Source organism: Strongylocentrotus purpuratus, unplaced genomic scaffold (genome assembly GCF_000002235.5).
Source record: "Strongylocentrotus purpuratus isolate Spur 01 unplaced genomic scaffold, Spur_5.0 spur5_scaffold_1, whole genome shotgun sequence".
In the NCBI taxonomy this organism is placed as follows: domain Eukaryota; kingdom Metazoa; phylum Echinodermata; class Echinoidea; order Camarodonta; family Strongylocentrotidae; genus Strongylocentrotus; species Strongylocentrotus purpuratus.
In genome coordinates, this window is record NW_022145594.1 from 5,446,454 (window position 1) to 5,465,946 (window position 19,493).

The 19,493-nt window shown below is 38.0% G+C and overlaps 1 protein-coding gene across 1 annotated transcript; it reads right to left on the reverse strand.

The window, feature by feature from the left end:
- Positions 1-2,966: 2,966 nt before the first annotated feature.
- Positions 2,967-14,546, reverse strand: LOC115921179 (deleted in malignant brain tumors 1 protein-like). Its single transcript, XM_030978369.1, has 9 exons — positions 14,357-14,546; positions 12,564-12,893; positions 9,906-10,235; positions 8,843-9,163; positions 7,902-8,087; positions 7,120-7,440; positions 6,504-6,793; positions 5,570-5,855; positions 2,967-3,010 (listed from the first exon to the last, which is right to left on the reverse strand). Exons 1-9 carry the CDS (start codon positions 14,544-14,546, stop codon positions 2,967-2,969), a joined length of 2,298 nt encoding a protein of 765 aa, XP_030834229.1.
- Positions 14,547-19,493: the final 4,947 nt, after the last annotated feature.

Sequence of the window (19,493 nt, forward strand, 5' to 3'; positions counted from 1 at the left end):
ACCTACCGTGCAGAGAGGGAAAAAAAACCGAAGTAAAGTGTTCAAGTTGCCTGCGAGTGAGTTATTTTTAGAAACAAATACTTTTCATCTATATATGTTTCTCTTTCATGCAATGGCATTATGTCGAGTGGTATCCTTAAATCAAGATTTTATTCAAGATGACCGCTCGTACTAAAATAAAAATAAATTCAATGTCGTACATAAGTACAGTCATGTTAAAAGAAGGAAAACGTTTCGGACTGCCATCTAACGTAGACAAAAAAAAACCCTGATTTTCTAGACTAGAGCTTACCATATTCCTTTGGTGAGCTCTTGGTTGACCTTTCTTTCTCTCTTCTTTAGTTGTGTCTACAACTGCATACTCGGCCTTCAGTATTAGATTAACAAAGAAAATATGAAACGTGATCAGTTTCGTAAAAGAATATGTGAATAATTAAAACTAAATAAAACTATATCTCGAGTATCTGAAGACTTTCATTACGTATCAAACACACGTGAATGCCCCTGGCACTTAACAAAACTAATTAAACTAGACATTTCAACAACATCTGAACATCATGGCAACTGCAGAAACACTGCAGACAAACTATTACAAAACTTCTTAATAGAAAATCTATTATATTCACATGATACAGGATTATTTTCTCTTTAAAACAATTTAACATCTTACGCAGGGAAAATCTCGTTATATAAAATATAACTTCAAATTACGCAATTCACAGTTTGAAACAAACTTCCTGTGCGTTCTAAAAGGCGTCTTTCCAAATTACAATTAATATCACACTAGAAACATGTGATTCTGGGATTTGTTGTAATGTCTTGTTTCTGTCATAATTTTTTTTACACATATCAGATGAATATAAGATATTACATAACTTACTGTTATTACATTAAAACATAGATTTGTGTTAACAACTTATTTGATTAATTGGATTTTAGTTCCTTGATTTTCTGGTCTTGTTATACTCTAAATCATCATAGGAGATTATAAATACTATAGTTACCAGTCCCTTTGCTGATGCAGTGTACACGTGTGGTACATTTCCTCTTCTCCCTATCTCCTTTCTTAGTGACTGTTCTGGTTGTACAACATCTCCTTTCTGTTTCGATATGACATAAAAGGGTTAAGATAATAAATACTGGTATTCATAGACATGGTACCTGCATCATTAATCTTAGAACCCCTTGGTAAAATATAACTCCCTTCGGCGGTCCAAAGAATGCTATATTACATACCTTTCCAGTCAATATCTGTAGTAAAGCAGTCGCTTCTCGGCCTCCCATATAGTTTCACTCCCTTAAATCAATAATGTTTCTTTGTGCATATTTCTATTTCGGTAAATAAAAGTGTAGATTTTAATAAAGAGCGTGGACGACGTAGATACAGGAAATATTGTGTTTCTTCTAAATAAAACCTCTTACACTAAGTCTTGTGAAGAAGTCTTATTGTGGTAATGACATCAAAGGAATGTAGATCAATTCAATTAAAATAATTATATTTCCATATTTCTCAATCAAAACATGAACAAATGCTCAATAAAATAAATTTCAAGCTAAAGGACAACAAAGAAACTGACTTTTGAAAAGTTTGTTTGAATTTGTTTGGGCAAGTGTGGGCATTGTGAGTGTATCCTGTAAATATAGAGTTTCTATGGTATAGGCTCTATCAAAAGGAAATATATTGCCAATTTATACCTGAGCAGATGATGAACAAAGATTTGAAGAAATGTTGCGTTGTTTATTGACTGCGACATACTCCACTGACGGATCCAGAGGCCCTGTCTACAGGATGAATAAAATATGGTATGTGACGCCCCATCATCTGCTGGTTTATAAAAGTACACAATAAAAAACAATATGTTTTTCTCCTTTTTTTTTGTCTAAGATACCGTATAGTGTTGGGAGTTTATAAATTGCATCTAAATAGCCCGGTATAATTGTTAATGATATGGCCGAGTATGAATGTGAAAGTCCTTCATACTTTTGGAAATAAAGTACGAACTTAATATAGGCCGTGATTTTCTCGTAAATGCCTACACTAGTATCACAATATTGATAAAGATAATTGCCATAATCTAACCAAAAAAAGCAACTCGATGACCCCAGCGGCACATACAGGATGTATTTCCTATTCGAGCAGGGTAACAGGAGGTACATAGTCAGTTTCAATGGTCGTCACTCAGTACGTGTATCCACTGTAGGATACATTGTGATATTTTTTCTTAAATGTGGGTCTTATTAAATGTTGATAGAAATAAACGTGTCGTATTCGTATTCTTATAATGGTTTTGTATCCGCTGCTTCAACCATTCAATACCATATTCTGTTCAGCAGTGACGTCTGTAACTTGCTCATTGACTGTGGCATAGTCCATAGACAGATCAAGGTGACCAAGTTGCAATAAGAAGAAGATGAGTGTGTTATTGAATGGGTGTTAGAACTAAATGATAATACTATTCAGATTCCATGTGATCTCTTTTTGCAATAAATAGTTTGTCTGTTTATTTTTGTTGCTGTTTTTTTTCCTCATTTAATGCAGTGATAAACAGGATCATATGTTCATATTTCCCTCTCTCTGATAGAGATAGAAAAAGATAGATTGCAGAAAGAGTGAGTGAATGGATAAGTATTGACATAAGTAAAAATAAATATATGTGTATATACCTATATAATATATAAATATATCTATATATATTATTTGCATGTATGTATGTGTGTAAGGGGGTATTATGTGTGTTTAAATCACTAGTGATGTATTTCATACATTATATGAATGATCTCCAATCAAGTACAAAACTGGCTCTTTAAAAAAAAGTGTGTTTAAAGGTGTTCGTTCAAGTGTGGCCATTGTGGGTGTATCCTGTTAATAGAGAGTTTCTAACGTATAGGATATGTCAAAAGAAAAGATATTGCCTATTAATACCTGAGCAGATGATGAACAAAGATTTAAAGAAATGTTGCGTTGTTTATCGACTGTGGCATACTCCACTGACAGATCCAGAGGCCCTCTCTACAGATTAAAAAAGGGCATAGTATGATGTGACAAAAAGCAAAATGGATATGTAAACAGCCAGTGATGTTATTTATACGATATAGGAATGTTCTCCAATAGCAGATGTGAGTATTTACTAGATTACCTAATAATATATTTTGATAGACCGTTGCAAATCTTTGCCGTAAGTAATTACAAAAGAAATATTATTGTCAGGTGTCATTACATAGTATGTTAATACTACTTACCGACGCCGAAGAAATTCGTGTATATGAGCTCTTAAACGTTCATCATGACATTAATGCATTGGTTTAACAGCAGTTATTCTTGCTCTCCTTCTCTGGCTCTCATCACCAGGCACGTAGCCAGAGTTTGATGTTTTTGTTTTTTTTTTTTGGGGGGGGGGGCACATACATGTAATCGATCGAGGTAAAAAAAAAAAAAGGGTCTAAAAAAGTTCAACCGATCTTGGAATTTTGTTGGGGGCACGTGCCCCCCGTGGCTACGTGCCAGCTCGCCACCCCTCCCCTTCTCCTAACCAGTGCACTTAATCTTTACCCCCCCCCCCTCTCACTGTTTATAGTTGTTCTTGACTGCCCCTCTCACTTTTCTTTCCTACCCACTTCTTTCCTTTATCTGTCTTTACATCTTTCATCGATCTGAATGCGCCGCTCTCTCTCTCTCTCTCTTTCATTCACTCACCCTCTCTCTCTCTCTTTCACTCTCTCTCTCTCTCTCTCTCCCTCTCTCACCACTTGCTCTCTGCATGTGCCCTCTTTCCTGACATACAGTCAGACAGTCGTTTCGTTCGACCCTTTCTAGGGATATCCCAACAATTATCTGTCCATTTTCAAAGTTCTACATTTACTAAATAAAAGTAAAAGCAGTGGATGTTTTTATATTATTTATTTATGCCTCAAATAGCCTTCATTGGAAATAGGTAACAACATTAAGCATTTAAGAAACACTTTGAACGCTTTTTAAAAATTAAATTCAAGTAACATGAACAAGGTAAAAAAACACGATATACTTCAAATTATTTTGAACTACCTTCTCGAACGGATTCCGTCACTAAAAATACTTAAAATGTAACTTAAGTAAGAACAGGAAATAAAGAGGCATTTCAACAAAACAAAACCTTATGTTTTATGACAGTCGTGATACCACTGAATTGAAGGGGAAATTTGAGGGGTATTTTGGGGGATTATACAAATGAAACCAAATAGATCTTTGGGCATTTAGCTTATTCATCTGCCTAGATAGAATTTTTTTTAGTAACAGACACTAGACTAGAAATAGAGAGCTAATAGCGTTTAGTTTCATGAAACAAAACAAATGTTTTATCAAAGAGGAAAACATTTTACTTTGAAATCGTAAGTTACCATATTGAATTAATAATTACCTTAAAAGCAAATACAACTTTTAAAACCATCGGGAAAGAACAATCCTAGTTATTAATTTTTGTTTGTTTATTAACTGACTATAACGTGCTAAACCGGGAACAAAAGACTTTGGATTATTAAAAAGATTATCATAAGACTTAAAATCTAATTCTCTGAAAAAACTCTAAAATTCAAGTCTAATGGATGTAATTTTTAGTCCAAGATTTACTTATGGCTGTGCGCGCATGCATGACTTCATCTTTCTTTCATTCTTTTGATTCATTAAAACAAATCTTAAAGAAGGATTCAAAATTTAAGCCCTAAAGAAAGTTTCCTTTTAAAGATATCTTTAACAAATCAAACATGCTAACTGAATCATATTCTCCAAAATGCTTATTTTACCCAAAATGAATTTCACAAGAAGAGAGAGCACAATCTTTTTGTTACATTATTTTGCTTTCAACTCTGCAATATGACGGCCAAATCATCTATTGAATCACTTACTAATACATAAAATCATAATTGCTGTTTTCTGATGATCCCTCTAAACCTATTAATGTCATCGATATCGCCTGGTAATGCAGAAGGATCGTTGTCGTCTTGGATATGTCCTTCAGCTCTTTGCAGATAATAGCCATCTATGTCTACATATTCAAGCGTTTAGTATCGTTGGCTAATGGTTTTTTAAGTCAATGTGCTTGTGAATTGAATCTTGTTTCGTACATTCCTGTAGTAGTGTAGGAGTCTGTTCATTTGAGCTACTTCTTTCACAAACGCTCGTGTGAAATATTTTTCTATCGTTTCGAGACAAAGAACTCGATTCTGCATTTTTATCATCCGGTTTAACTTCGGAATTTAAATTAGGCTACATCTTTTTCATTCAAAAGCTTTTCGTCCACACTGGTCATATTTGTATATCCATGGGTATCAATTCGTTCAGCATTTTGTGCATTACCCAGCGGCTCTTCATTTTCACAGTGGAAGGAGGTTGCTGTGGATATTCTGATTATATCTCGAGTTAGTGTAGCTGCGCATGTCTTTTCAACGCTACTGGGGGGTTCCGCTTTTTCACTCGTTTTACTTGGAAGAAGATATCCGTCAACATCTACATCTATTTCCTTCGTAAGTTTTTTGTATACAGTGTTCATATCCATATACTCGTGTGAGTTATTTTGTCCAATAGTAGGCACATTACCTGCCGGCTCACACGTTTCATCATGGGAGATTGCTCTTGATGATGACGCTATGTCATGTGGCAACGTATTTGTGTCTTTATTCTCAACACTAAGGCTCATAGCATCAGTGCTTCCATCCTTGGCTAATAAGGCAGTCGTGCTTGTAAATATCGTTTCAATATCGTCGTGGGTGCTTTCACATTGTGGGTTCTTTGGAACAGATAGCTCCCCTTCGTCCTCAAGTAGCTTATTTTTACTCAATCTCGTTAAACGTCGTTCTGGGAGTTTTGGAGGAGCATTCAGATCCTGATAAGTAGAGGATACACTTGTATCCGGTGTAAACCCTGTATCCATATAAATATCACTGTCCAAATTCCTACCAGCCTTTGTTTTTATATACCTACATACACAATATGCTAGCGTAGAAAGAAATACACAAAGCCCAATCATGGTCAACGTCAGATATGTAAGGATGATGCTGTGGAATGGTGTTCCGCCTGATAAGAAATCATATTTAAAATGTTGTAATATTGTGAAACATCTTTCGGTGATATTTTTGTGAATTTAAAGAGCTTTATATAAAACCATTAATAAAGTTTAGATAAATGATACCTAGACACAATAAACAGTGTTTCGATATAGCCTGGAAACTTCGTTTCATGAAATTATTATGTGATTGGGCTTTATTTCAAAAACATCTTTAAGAGTTTCTAATAGATAATCTAATAACTCCGGAGACTACATTAAGAGGCATGAATAAAACCCGGTAAAACAAATCATGTGTTCGGGATAATTTATCAAGACAATTGAGGAGAGATGAACGGTGCTGCCATTTTTTCGAACATTTTACTTCGAAAACAATTGAAATCATATTGTAAAATTAATAAACCTAACATCAAGGAGAAGCAGAACTGTTATATTATTGAAATGTTCACCATTCGGGATGCAAATTACGCTGGCATCTTCGTTGTGAGCGCAGTTGTGTACACCAATGCCGTCATGATCGCAACGTTCAACGTCAATTTCTGTCCCCTGGCACTGAACTTCATCGAGAAAGATGCTCCCAGATCCTTTACCGAATCGAGCACCAAGTGGGGCGTCCAAAGCTCCATCAAAGCCTAACATTCTGCACACAACCTCTGCGTCCTTGAGATCCCAGGAATCGTCGCAGACAGTTCCCCATGAGCCATCGTGTAGAATCTCTACTCTGCCTTCAGCGACATTAGCTCCTCCAATCAGACGTACTAGAAAAGTAATGTGGTGTATTTTTAGCAAATTGAAATGTTTTTTTCCTAGTAATAAATCTTGCAAGACATGTTCAAATTCAATCCAATTGTTACCCAGCCATAATTCATATATTTCGACAGCTAGAATGTCATTCAAACTAATAGAAACAGATATACATGTATTTTCTTTAACTACTACAGACTGCACTATTTAGTAATTTGATGTCGCAAGCTTTAAACGGAATAGATCAGGAAGATGTATAACGTTCTATTGCAACTTTGGCCGAGAAAGCTAAAACATGTTAACATGAAAATGCATTATGTACTGTATGAATGGATCGTACCTCCTGAGAAACAAACGGCACCCGAATCACTGGCGTGGTTACAGTTATGGACCGTTATTCCTCTGTGATAACAATCTGCTATGTTGTTTTCTGTTCCTTGACACTGGACATCATCAAGCAGGATTTTGCCATGGCCCTGACCAAACTGTGCAGAAAGTGTTGCTGCCAAAGCTCCATCAAACCCCAACATTCTGCAAACAACTGTTGCATCGTTCAGATTCCAACCATTGTCACAGACAGTTCCCCAAGACCCTTCGTACATAATCTCTAATCTACCCTCTGAATTATTGGCTCCACCGATGAGACGAACCTTGAATACGTCTGTGAAGTTTTAACAAATATGAAATAAAATAGCACTTATAAGTATTAGGAGTGCACAATTTGATTGTGGAAAGTGGACAAAACGTGATTAATAAAGCTTCCCGAAAATCAACCCCATACCAGTGTCAATACCTTAAGGGATACCCCGTGTAAAGTACGTAATTACATCATTCTTTAAGGATTCTGTTTTACAGTCTTTGTGATCTTGTTAAAAGTGCGTGGGCGGAGGGGTTAATCTATGGGACTACAAACAGATAAATTAGGGATATATTTTTCTCACGTTCTCTAAAAATCCTCATTTTTAAATATGAATATGTAAGACCAACCTCCTCTGAAACAAATGGCTCCAGAATCCTCTTCGTGTTCGCAATCGGAGACGCCAATCCCTCGATGGTAACAGTCTGCCAGGCTATCGTGTGTACTTTCACAGGATATATCATCAAGTAGTATATCTCCTGAACCTTGGCCAAATGTAGCAGAACCTGGGGCAGCTAAGGCTCCATCAAACCCCAGCATTTTACATACGACCCTCGCGTCTCTCAGATCCCACTCATGATCACAAACGGTTCCCCAAGAACCATCATACATCACCTCCACTCGTCCTTCAAGGTCGTTAGATCCATTAACGAGCTGAACTAAAAATGGTTCTGTGGGGGTTTGAGAAATAACAAAAAAAAACAATAGCATATATGCAATCGGTTGATTTTGAACTTCTCTCTGTAAAGGAGTCAATAGCAGCTAGTAAATAATGAATACTTAAAGCTCATCATAATATGTTGTTTGTGATAGCGTTGGAAGCCCTCTGTGGTTACTATACACACTAGTAAACAAGTTTCATCTTTAGATTTAAGTAATGTGAGTGTCTATTTTCATAAAAATCAGAAATATCGATGAGGAAGGAATATATACAAAATTCCTTTATTAATTATTTAGAGCATCTTCTGACACGACAGTTTTAAGAAAGCCTCTATTTGAACATGGAAGAGCATCTCCTTTTAGAATCGAATGAAGAAAACAAAACTTTTGTGAGGTAGAGTGGTGTCGACTATTCACAATCATTTGAATTAATTGAAGGATTGAATCATAAAATCATTGTATGGTACTAAAGGGTGTACAGAAAAAACGGTACATCTTTAATAACGTTCAATCACCTAATTTATATGTAAGTAAACCTTTTGCCAAGGGGTCCCACATGGTCCCACGTCGAACAAGACTTATCCTTGTTCCTTGCATTAGGAAGTAGGACAAATGGAAGTAAACAATTAGAACACCCCATTGGTCACGTGAAAACAGCAAGACCAACACGAGTAAGACCATGAGATTGACAATCTTAACAACCGTTGTACGAATATTACATTTTCAAAGCTTTCGAGAAGGAATATATATAATCCTAGTACCCTACCTCCTGTAAAACAAATGACACCAGCATCATTGTCATGTTCACAGCTGTTGACTCCAAGCCCTTGATGGTAGCACTCAGCAAGGGTGTCTTCTGTGCCCTTGCATCTAACGTCATCCAACAAGATTTTCCCACTGCCCGCACCAAACCTAGCACTACCAGGTGCGGCTAAAGCTCCGTCAAATCCAAGCATTTTACAAACTACTCTTGCGTCTCTTAGATCCCAGTTATCATCACAAATAGTTCCCCAGCTTCCCATATACAAGACTTTCACCCTGCCTTCTGAAGCGGTGGTTCCATTGGTAAGACGAACATGAAATGGATCTGTTGTGTTTAATTAATGATTGGGATGAAAACAGAATAGGTTTATCAGATAAAATATACATACGCTTACAAGGAAATGTAATCATGTACCCCTCTTTAAAAAAAATGGAGTACAATGAATCGAGCAATGCACATGTTCAGATATATCTGTAGAAGAGCAATATCCCTTAACCATTAAAACAAAATTAGACCCACCGACAAAACGAACTTGAAATGGTTCTGGATATGCTTTTAGAGAAGAGCATGATAAATACTTGTTTGAGAAGATATCACCAAAAATTTCACGTTCAATAAACAAAAGTATGAGAGCACTTACAAATAATTTCCCATTGATTACGTTTAGATATCCTAAAAGCATTTTCAGCTTCATATATCCATGTGTAGAATAAGGGAAGTTATTATGCCGTTGCTTCCCTTGCAAAATCATCGGTAAGACGAAATGAAAATACTTTTTAGGGACAACCTTATTTGAACATTATCATGTACATTCCTTTACCACAATACCCCGCATAAACAAACGACCAAGTACAAGCAAATTGTCTAGTATGTTAATTTTTGTGAAAGAGATGGCTTCTTGATACCAAAAATCTATTGGTTTTACCTCGAAATTCATTATTTAAGATATAAAGGGAGATTCTTAAAGTCACTAATAAATAACTGGTCCGACGTTGGTGCTCATCTAATAATCATTCAGAAAATTAATTGTCGGGTAGATGGGGGTTAAAATGTAGAGGAAACATACTTCCTGAGTAGCAAATGGCTCCTGCTTCCCTTGTATGACTGCATGAGTAACGTCCTATCTCTGCATGAGCACAATCAACTAGATTGTCTTCATTTCCGTCACAATTGACATACTTCAGTAGAATACGGCCAGAGCCCTGACCAAACCGTGCAGATCTCGGTGCGTCCAAGGCTCCATCAAACCCCAGCATTCTGCACACCACCCTCGCGTCTCTCAGATCCCACCATGAATCACAGATAGCTCCCCATGATCCATCGTAAAGTACCTCTACTCTGCCTTCAGCATCATTTAATCCATTGGCAAGACGAACTTGAAATTGATTCGGATGGGCTACAAGACAACAATTGCTTGATATTTGCTTCATTGAGTTAAACAATATTAACGGCTAATACAAACTTTTCGGCAACTGAAAATTAAACAAGCTATTCCTCTGTTGTCATTGATTTTTTGCTCGACAAACTGAAATATGCTGATGATACTATGATATCAGGTTACTTTAATAACTGATGAAGCAATTGAGTTAATTTCTGAGGTAAATCGTTTTGTTGAATGATGTGATGATCACAATTTGAGGTTAAATGCAATAAAAACGAAGGAAATGCTTTTTGACTTCAGTCGAAATACAACTCAAGCGCCATCATTGATGACCAACTAAAATGGAACAAAATTACTGATTTATTGTGTTCAAAGGCTTATCAGAGGATGTTCTTTATCAGGAAAATGAAAAATTCCCATATGGATAATGTTGACCCTATTCTACAAATCTGTTATCCGAAGTGTTTGTGTGTACGCTAATCCCGCCCCCCCCCCCAATCAATGTTATTCAGGATACGCATATGCGTGTTCCCTCCTCTTGAAAACACCCCCTAAGTCCGGTGTGTAAAGTCAATTTTGTGTATGTACGAGCCGGACTTTGGTGCGTGAACAGTACCCCTTTACCGGACATTTTGGTAATATGCATGCGGTCATTCCGACCCCGGAGTGGGAGGGGGGGGGCGGTAATCTGTCACAGGGTGATAAAAGGAAGCTCGAATGATCAAGAAAAAATGCGCAACTTGTAATTGGTGAGACTCCGCTCCTCCCACCAATAAAATCTTCATGTACGGAGCGGATAATAAAAGGACCCTTGTCGTCAGGAACGATCTGACGCACCCTTTGAATTAGTGATTTACTTTTAACAGATTTGGCTTAGGTTTATGTGTACCACGCACACGCAGGCGAGATTCTGGTTTGTCCTGTGTGCCCTGTGTTATACACCTATTCAACAGTTCTACAGTATGACGATGTTGTTGAGGGGATGTGATCTGAATCAAAAATATTATTTTTCCACAAATGACAGGGCGACTAAATGCGTTAATAATAAGTGGAATTTCCCTTTTGCCTGTAATATTTTAAGACACACATTGGTTTCCTGAAAACTTATTTTGTATTTTCTTCTGTTTTGTGATCATATATATTTTTCATTATATACTTCTTTACATTTTTTTGTTATGTATAATTCTGCTGTTTATTGTTCAACCAATTGAAAAAGAATATCTGTTGTATGACAGATGAATCAATAAATTCAAATTCAAATTGTATAAGGAGCCCAAGTTATATTATCAACACAATTAATGTTTTAAGGCTGAACAAAAGTAAAGAGAAATGTTTGTGGCGTAAAATATTATTTCGCAGAATGTGCAGTAACCACAGAAGAAAACAAAGTGTGGGCTTACAATCAAGATATATATATAATTTTTTTTAAACACCGTACGTTATGTTCATGCCCCATTACAAAATCGCTGGGATGTGTGTGTGTATTCTATTTTCTAAATGTAATAATTATCACGATTTTCAAGCGATTTCAAGAGTACATCATTTCGAACAGCGCATAAAAATACTGTTAAACATACAACAAATGAAATATATGGATGTGTGATGGGCAAGAGCAAGTAGAGGCATATAAATGATAGCGTAAACTATTTTTGGTTGTGTTCAGTACAAAAACCCGTCTAGAATACTAACAAAGGAACTACAATAAAGGGTGTTTATAATACATACATTTGGGTGAGGTATTCTAAGGTTAAGCCTGTCATTTTCTCGAAATTACGAGATGGGCCTTACATTGTTTAATTCAATCTGCAAGTCGATATGATCTGGATTATCTTTCTCTTGGTTTTGGTTGCTGCTGTCACAAAAACTGAGGAAACCAGGAAATAACTTTCGGATACGTACTTGCGTACAATGCGGATGCATGATACGTGTACCACCCATTCACCATCGTACACCGAAAGTATGTAAGTCCATGAAGTGGCTCGAAATTACGTCCAAGAGGCTACATTTGGGCATTTTAGAATTATTGGCGATAGCGAGATTTATGAAATCGGTACTTCCAAAAGAAATCGATCTTGAGTACAGAGAAATCAGTTCTTGTTAAGCCGAATATGTTTTCCTTTATACAATATTAACCTTAAAAACTTACAGGCCTATATAAAATAATTATTTAATGCATATATATTAGAACAACTATGATATTTCACCCGACAATTTGACTTCCCGACAAAAGGAATTTGCTTGACAAATATCAAAGGTCATTTGACTGCAGATAAAATCCCGATATTTTTAATTTCAATTCAACAGTTTCTGTCCACACTCGCTTAAGACGGAGAGATCACTTACTTCCTAAGTAACAAATGGCGCCTGCATCTTCGCTGTGTACACAGTCATGAACTCCAATCCCTCTATATGGACATTCTGCTAGGTTTTCTTCTGTACCCGAACACGAAACATCATCCAGAAGAATATACCCTGAGCCCTGACCAAACCTAGCAAATCTTGGTGCGTCCAAGGCTCCATCAAACCCCAGCATTCTGCAAACAACCCTCGCGTCTCTCAGATCCCAATAATCGTCACAGACAGTACCCCAGGATACATCGTGCCTGACCTCTAATCTCCCTGCAGCATCGTTAGGTCCACCAACCAGGCGAACTTGAAATGGATTCGGATGGGCTAAAAATATTAACAAATAAAAACAAAACATTTCGTTAATACTAGTGTGAGGGAATTATATGGACACAGAGCTTTAGCTACTATCGTGGAAATTAATACACTGCGAAAATTGATATTATTTACAATTCGATCTCATTTATAAGAAAATAAGCACAATACAGTTGTTATTTTTATAACTGCGAAGATCTTTTTTGTAAGTGAATAAACCACATCAAATCATAGCCATGCCTATATAAATCAGAATGGTAGTGCATTGGCCTGAATGCGCATTAAGCCCATTGTTTTCTCCTTGTCTTGGCCTTGGCCTTGAATATTCAAAGCGTTGATATTTTCTAGCAGTTCTAAGGCATTATTAAGTTTATTTTATTCTCAAGTTAAATGTTAAAAGTATAATTGATGTGTATTGTCATCTCTGACAAAAAGCATTCAATCGAAGTGAACACATGCCCCTCCCGAGATAATGCTCCTCTGGAGCTGAAATTCACCCGGGCGGCACTTGAAGATGACACAAAAAACGCAAAATAGAGGACGAGAAAAAAGGCAACATCATACGCAGGGTAGGTTGCATTATAATTTTTGTTTTAGGAAATGAAATAATACAAAAATACAAAAAGCTAATTCGCTTTACCACCTCGCATATTAAACATAACTTCAGGATATCGCATTTTTACACCTGCATACAGCTGTATATGATGTATGCTATAATAGCTCTTTAAATGGTGCAGACTTAAACAGAAAGAAAATGTTACCCTAATTCCTACGTTCCCCAATTTCTCAAGGCGGCACTTGAAGTGAAAGAACAAAAATGCCAGCTAGAGGGCTCGAAAAAAATGTGCATCATATGCACCTTAAAATACGCAAGATAACTTAAGCATCAGGCATCATGTTAAATAATGCGCCTCGAAAACAAAATATTACATGTATAACATTTAAAAGAAATCTAAACTTTAGGATGCCTTTGTAATTCCTGGTTGAAATGTATTAAAATTGCTTTTATGAGGTGCTTTGCCCCATCGCTAGTAATATTATGTAGACAAAATGTAGTCTGGGTATGGGAGGTCGGTGTGTGTGTGTGTGTGTGGGGGGGGGGGGGCAGTTCCTAGTTTTCCACGAGTGCCGTATTCCCTAGATACGCCACTGGTTGATGTGCAACGTTGCATGAGCCCTCACATTCACTCTCTTGACATACCAAGCAAGAAGCCTAAAATTGAATCAAAAGAAGAAAATATTTATTAACCAAATTTAAATGCAGGCTCCAACTAAGCTTAGTTAAAAATACAGTCCCAATCAACTAATATATGAGGCAATAGTGCTGTAAGTCCCTCTTTATTAATTAGCTCGATTCGCTTACGTCGAGGAAATTGATAATACAAGTAGGAAATGAAAAGGTGGTTATGAAACAGAATATTTGTAACCCTTTTCCATCCCCTCCCAACCCACTGCAAACATTTTTCAAAACATACTTCCTGAGTAGCAAATTGACCCTGCATCACTTGTATGACTGCATGAAAAATGTTCAATCCTTCCATGAGCGCAGTCTCCAAGGCTGTCTTCATTTCCATCACAGTTGATCCTATCGAGGAAAATACGACCAGATCCCTGACCAAACCTAGCAGATCCAATTGCGTCTAAAGCTCCGTCAAACCCCAGCATTCTGCAAACCACCCTTGCGTCTTTCAGATCCCACCAAGTATCACAGATAGTTCTCCAGGATCCATTGTACAAGACCTCTACTCTTCCTTCAGCGTCATTAATCCATCAATCAGACGAACTTGAAATGAGGTCGGATGGGCTACACGTGATTAGGAAAGCCATATATACCGCATCGGGATAGCATTTGGCCAATGTCACAATAGCAAAATCATTTATATCATCAGTGCATTATGCATGACGTTATATATCGCGAATTTATTGCAGATAATGATGAATTTACTATGCCTTACAAAACAATGTGATACATGATTGAAGTACATTACATGCATTTTACAAAGGTGTCAAAATGACTGCAATAAAATGCCCTTTCGAATGATACAATGCACGGTAGATACATGTATTCACACTGAAAATATTGAGTAAATGGCATTTGAACAAAAGTACGTCGCAATACGGATTCCGTAAAAGGCAGATTTTTTGCGGGTGGTTATTATCCTCGAGGTGTTTTGTCCACGGAGGTTAATTGTCGTAGGGATTTATTCCCGGAGGGTAATTGTCCTCGGGGGTGATCGTCCTTGATTGTCCTTGGGGCAGGAGGGGGGTATTGTCCTACGGGGTTATTTTGAATTCGGAGGTGAAAATATGTTTCAGTGAACAACGAAAGGCGTGCAATGTATGTTATATACAATTCAGGGTACTCTTGTAACAATGCAAACAATGGGTACGCGCAGGGTAGAGAGTAGTCCAGAATATGGCCTATTTAATTTTGCTCTCCACCACACCAACGCTTACTCTTCCTACTTACTTGCTACCAGCCGATGATGGCGTGATCATTAAATTAGAACCCCCGGTGAAAAAAATAATAATGAGTTTGTTGATAACGCCATCTTCGACGGCTTGAATCAAGTGTGTAGAGAATTATAAAGGACCGAGCAGATTCTGGTCTAGGTAGAGAGGTGCACAGTCTAATTTAATACGCGGTATACAGTCCAAAAAAGGTGGTTACATTGCACGCTCGTGCACATGTTATGGAAATATTGCATACACTGGCGTTCAGTACAAACAAATATGTAAATCGACAATTTCACGCGTGATCTTATATTTCACCGAAGCCACAGGCCGAGGTTCAGATATAATGGCTCGAGGGACATTATGAATTTGCTAGTGAATATATACTTAACAACGCAATGCATGCACTATTTGCTTTATAAAATTGAGGGTATTTGCGATCTCATGCCTTGCTCATTTGGAGTCAGGCCATGCGCGCTCATCACACATAAACAACAGGGTACGCGCAGGGAAGAGAGAGGCGCAGATAATTCTCTTTTTTATATTAAGGAACAATTTTTTTTTATTGCCCCCGAAAAACACGTCCCCCCCCCCTTCTTGAGCACTAGGGGAAGGGGTCCGTCTTCAAATAAAGGGCAAATTAGCGTGTTTTTACCTGTTGTTTTTTCTAGGGAGTGGACCCAGGCCTCCCGTCCCTCACCCCACCCCCCCCCCTGGATCTGCCACTGTCACTGCCTGCGCTGAGCGCTCATATCATATTTACATGGGCGCCGTCTTAATTTACGCGTAAACGGACCTCTAGAGTTCAGTGGTTTGTTTACCCATAGTTAAAATGGCGCCCATGTCTGCGCATGCGCACTGTTGTAACCGTAAACTGGTGTATTGTTTAATCCCAATTTAAAATGACACCCATGTCGGCGCATGCTCAATCTTGTAACCATGAAAGGGTGTATTAAGGTTTTCCTTAAGATGTCAATGGTTTGTTTACCCATAATTAAAACGGCGCCCATGTCTGCGCATGCGCACTGTTGTAACCGTAAACTGGTGTATTATATAATACCAATTCAAAATGGCACCTATGTCGGCGCATGCGCAATCTGGTAACCATGAAAGAGTGTATTAAGGTTTTTCTTAAAATGTCAATGGTTTGTTTACCCATAGTTAAAATGCGCCCATGTCTGCGCATGCGCACTGTTGTAACCGTAAACTGGTGTATTGTTTAATCCCAATTTAAAATGACACCCATGTCGGCGCATGCTCAATCTTGTAACCATGAAAGGGTGTATTAAGGTTTTCCTTATTGCATGATCGTGGACTTTTTTTTAAACATCAGTGTCACGTCGCACCTTGTTAGCCAATAGGATACTCGCTAACAATTACCCTTTTTTATGTAAAAAATTGTTAAGTGACAAGGGATTAATTTTGTAGCCAATATGATACTTACTAAACACGTACAATAAACAAAAGGAAGACACAAAGTGCTGAGGAGCCGGAACTGTAAGGTATATTTAGATGCGATATTAAACCTGACATGTTATCCATGTCATTATCGTTACGACAAATACTTTATTGTGAAAATATTCATATAGGTAAATAGGAGTGACTTATCAAATATGTAAATAATCTGTGTATATTTTATTTACATAATGAATAAGCCAAACATTTACAATCTAAACTGATGATACCATGTCACTATCTAAGTAATTTGCTATAACACGTCTATTGAAAGGAAGCAATATAATTGATAGATTTCATCTCTTTCCATTTTTGTCCATTGCTTGTAATGTCGAACAATGTGCTCTTATTAGGTCAAGCACTTACGTTTGTCAGTCACCATCTTACAGAAACGATTATTTCGTGTATCACAAAGAGTGAAAATTAATATATGTGATACTTTCATTAACAAAAAACACAAATCCATGTCGTTTGATTAATTAGTTCAAAACTGATAAGGTATTTTGTTGTCATTTATGTCCTTCTGAACCTTCTGAAATTGGAGTCAGCAGGGCGGTATTCCGCATGTCGCTAACTTGTATGGCAGGTGATGCATGCTAGAGTGTGTTTCTGAAATTATCAACTGATGTAGCTATTACAGACTGCTGGCCGGTCGAGGGCATTCAATGCTCGTCCAGTTCTTGGAAAAAAGGAGTATTTGTATACGTCCTTTCTGGCAAAGGGGATTTCTATTGAGTGTTGGTGGTTTCTTCTTAACCTTGACCCTGTTGATACTTGTATGTAGTCCTCTTGCTTTAGGCCCACCTTTTCCTTGTAGATTTTGTACAACATAACCAAACGACTCTTTTCCCTCCTGCGTTCAAGTGATTCCCATTTAAGGCAGATCTGCATTTGTGTGACACTGCTGTCCCTTTGGTAGTTTCCTGTTACGAAGCGTGCTGCCCTCCTTTAAACTGCATCCAGTTTATTAATCTGCCCTATCCTGTATGGGTCCCAGGCACAGCTTGCGTATTCTAACACTGGTCTCACTAGGGTCGTGTATGCGATGGCTTTCACATTACTTGGGCAAAACCATAGGTTTCTCCTGAGGAATCCTAACGTGCGGTTGGCTTTCATGGCTGTGTTGTCAACATGGTTCGCCCACGTCAGTTTACTGTCTATTTCTACTCCCAGATAAGGATGAGAGCTTGTCTGTTGTAAGTATTGTCCACAGAAGATATAATCCCTTGTCAGAGGTTTTTTCTTATTCGAGATGATCATCACTGAACACTTGGAAGCGTTGAACTTCATGTTCCACCTATCTTGCCACGACTCCAGAGATGTAAGATCCGCCTGTAAGGAGTCTGTGTGCCTCTCGTTCTCTACTTCCTTGTATACCAAACAGTCATCTGCGAATAGTCTGGTCTGGCTTTTCAGCAGGTCTGGAAGGTCATTGATATACATCAGGAACAGTAACGGCCCGAGCACTGTCCCCTGGGGCACCCCGGATAGAACTGATGACATACTACCTTCACAAGTCACTCTCTGGGTTCGGAATGTCAAGAAATTCCTAAGCCACCGATGTGTATGGTGTCTAATCCCGTAGTAGTGAAGCTTTTCCAGTAGTCGTTCATGTGGAACCTTGTCGAACGCTTTAGCAAAGTCCAAGATGGCCATGTGTACCGAGTTACCCCGGTCAAGTATTCTAGCAACATCATCGATCGTTGAGATAAGTTGAGTTTCGGTGGATCGCTTCGCTCTAAAACCATGTTGTGTATCCACTAGCACATCGTTTTCTTCCAGATGGTCCATGATATGTGAATAAATTATATGTTCCAGTTTCCGTATAACTGTCTTTATCATTTTGTCTTGAATGATGTAACGCTATGGAGAAAACCTATAATCGCCACCCAGAACCAGTCTTACAGAACCAGTTTTACAAAATGGAAAAATACTAGAAGAGAAAAGGTAAGAAAGAGTAAAGACGGATTGAGGACGGTAAACCCCAAACAAGAGACTCCAAAGATCTACCCCAGAATCCTCTCACCGGCACCAGAGTTGCCTAGGCCAATGATGGCCGAGAAGATTGCGCAATGTACCGCGCCGGTCTGGCAGGAAGGTGCCAATTGCGGTGAGGGGTTTTCATGGACCAGTAGATCTGAGATTATATTATAAAAAAAAAAAGAGATGAATATGAATTGACAAATAGTACCAAAAATAGAAGGAAAAAAAGAAAGAAATAAAGTGAAAGGCGTAAATATTCTAAAAAAGAATGAAACGCCGATAATACCAAACAACAACAACAACAACAAGTCATTTGTGAAGTTGGAGGAGTCCCTCAGTAATGCCCTGGCCGGACTCATCCCATACGACGCGACCAACCACCTTAGAGCTAATCCTGATAAAACCGATATGCATTCCACTTCAAGAACAGGGATGCCAACCATCAACTGAGGATCAGCTGGTATGGGAAAAGGCTGAAGCTCACACACGGTCCAACTAGGCATCACACTGGATCGCTCCCTTACCTACAAGAACCACATTGCCAACACAAAGGCAAAAGTTGAAGCCCGCAATAGCATCCTCAAGAAGCTAGCCAACACCAACTGGGGGGACTGATGCCAGAGCAATCCGGACGACAGCCCTTGCGCTTTGCTTCTCTGCTGAGGAGTATGCATCACCAGTATGGAGTAGGTTGATCCATGCACCCTAGATCGACCCAGC

Excerpts from the sequence above, each read along its gene's own strand:
- LOC115921179 (XM_030978369.1), bottom strand. The coding sequence starts at position 14,546 with ATGCTGGGGTTTGACGGAGCTTTAGACGCAATTGGATCTGCTAGGTTT. Across the intron at positions 5,856-6,503 it reads CTCACAACGAAGATGCCAGC|GATCTGAATGCTCCTCCAAA; the intron begins GTAATTTGCATC and ends TCTACTTATCAG. Across the intron at positions 3,011-5,569 it reads TGAAACGTGTGAGCCGGCAG|AGAGGGCCTCTGGATCTGTC; the intron begins GTAATGTGCCTA and ends TTTAATCTGTAG.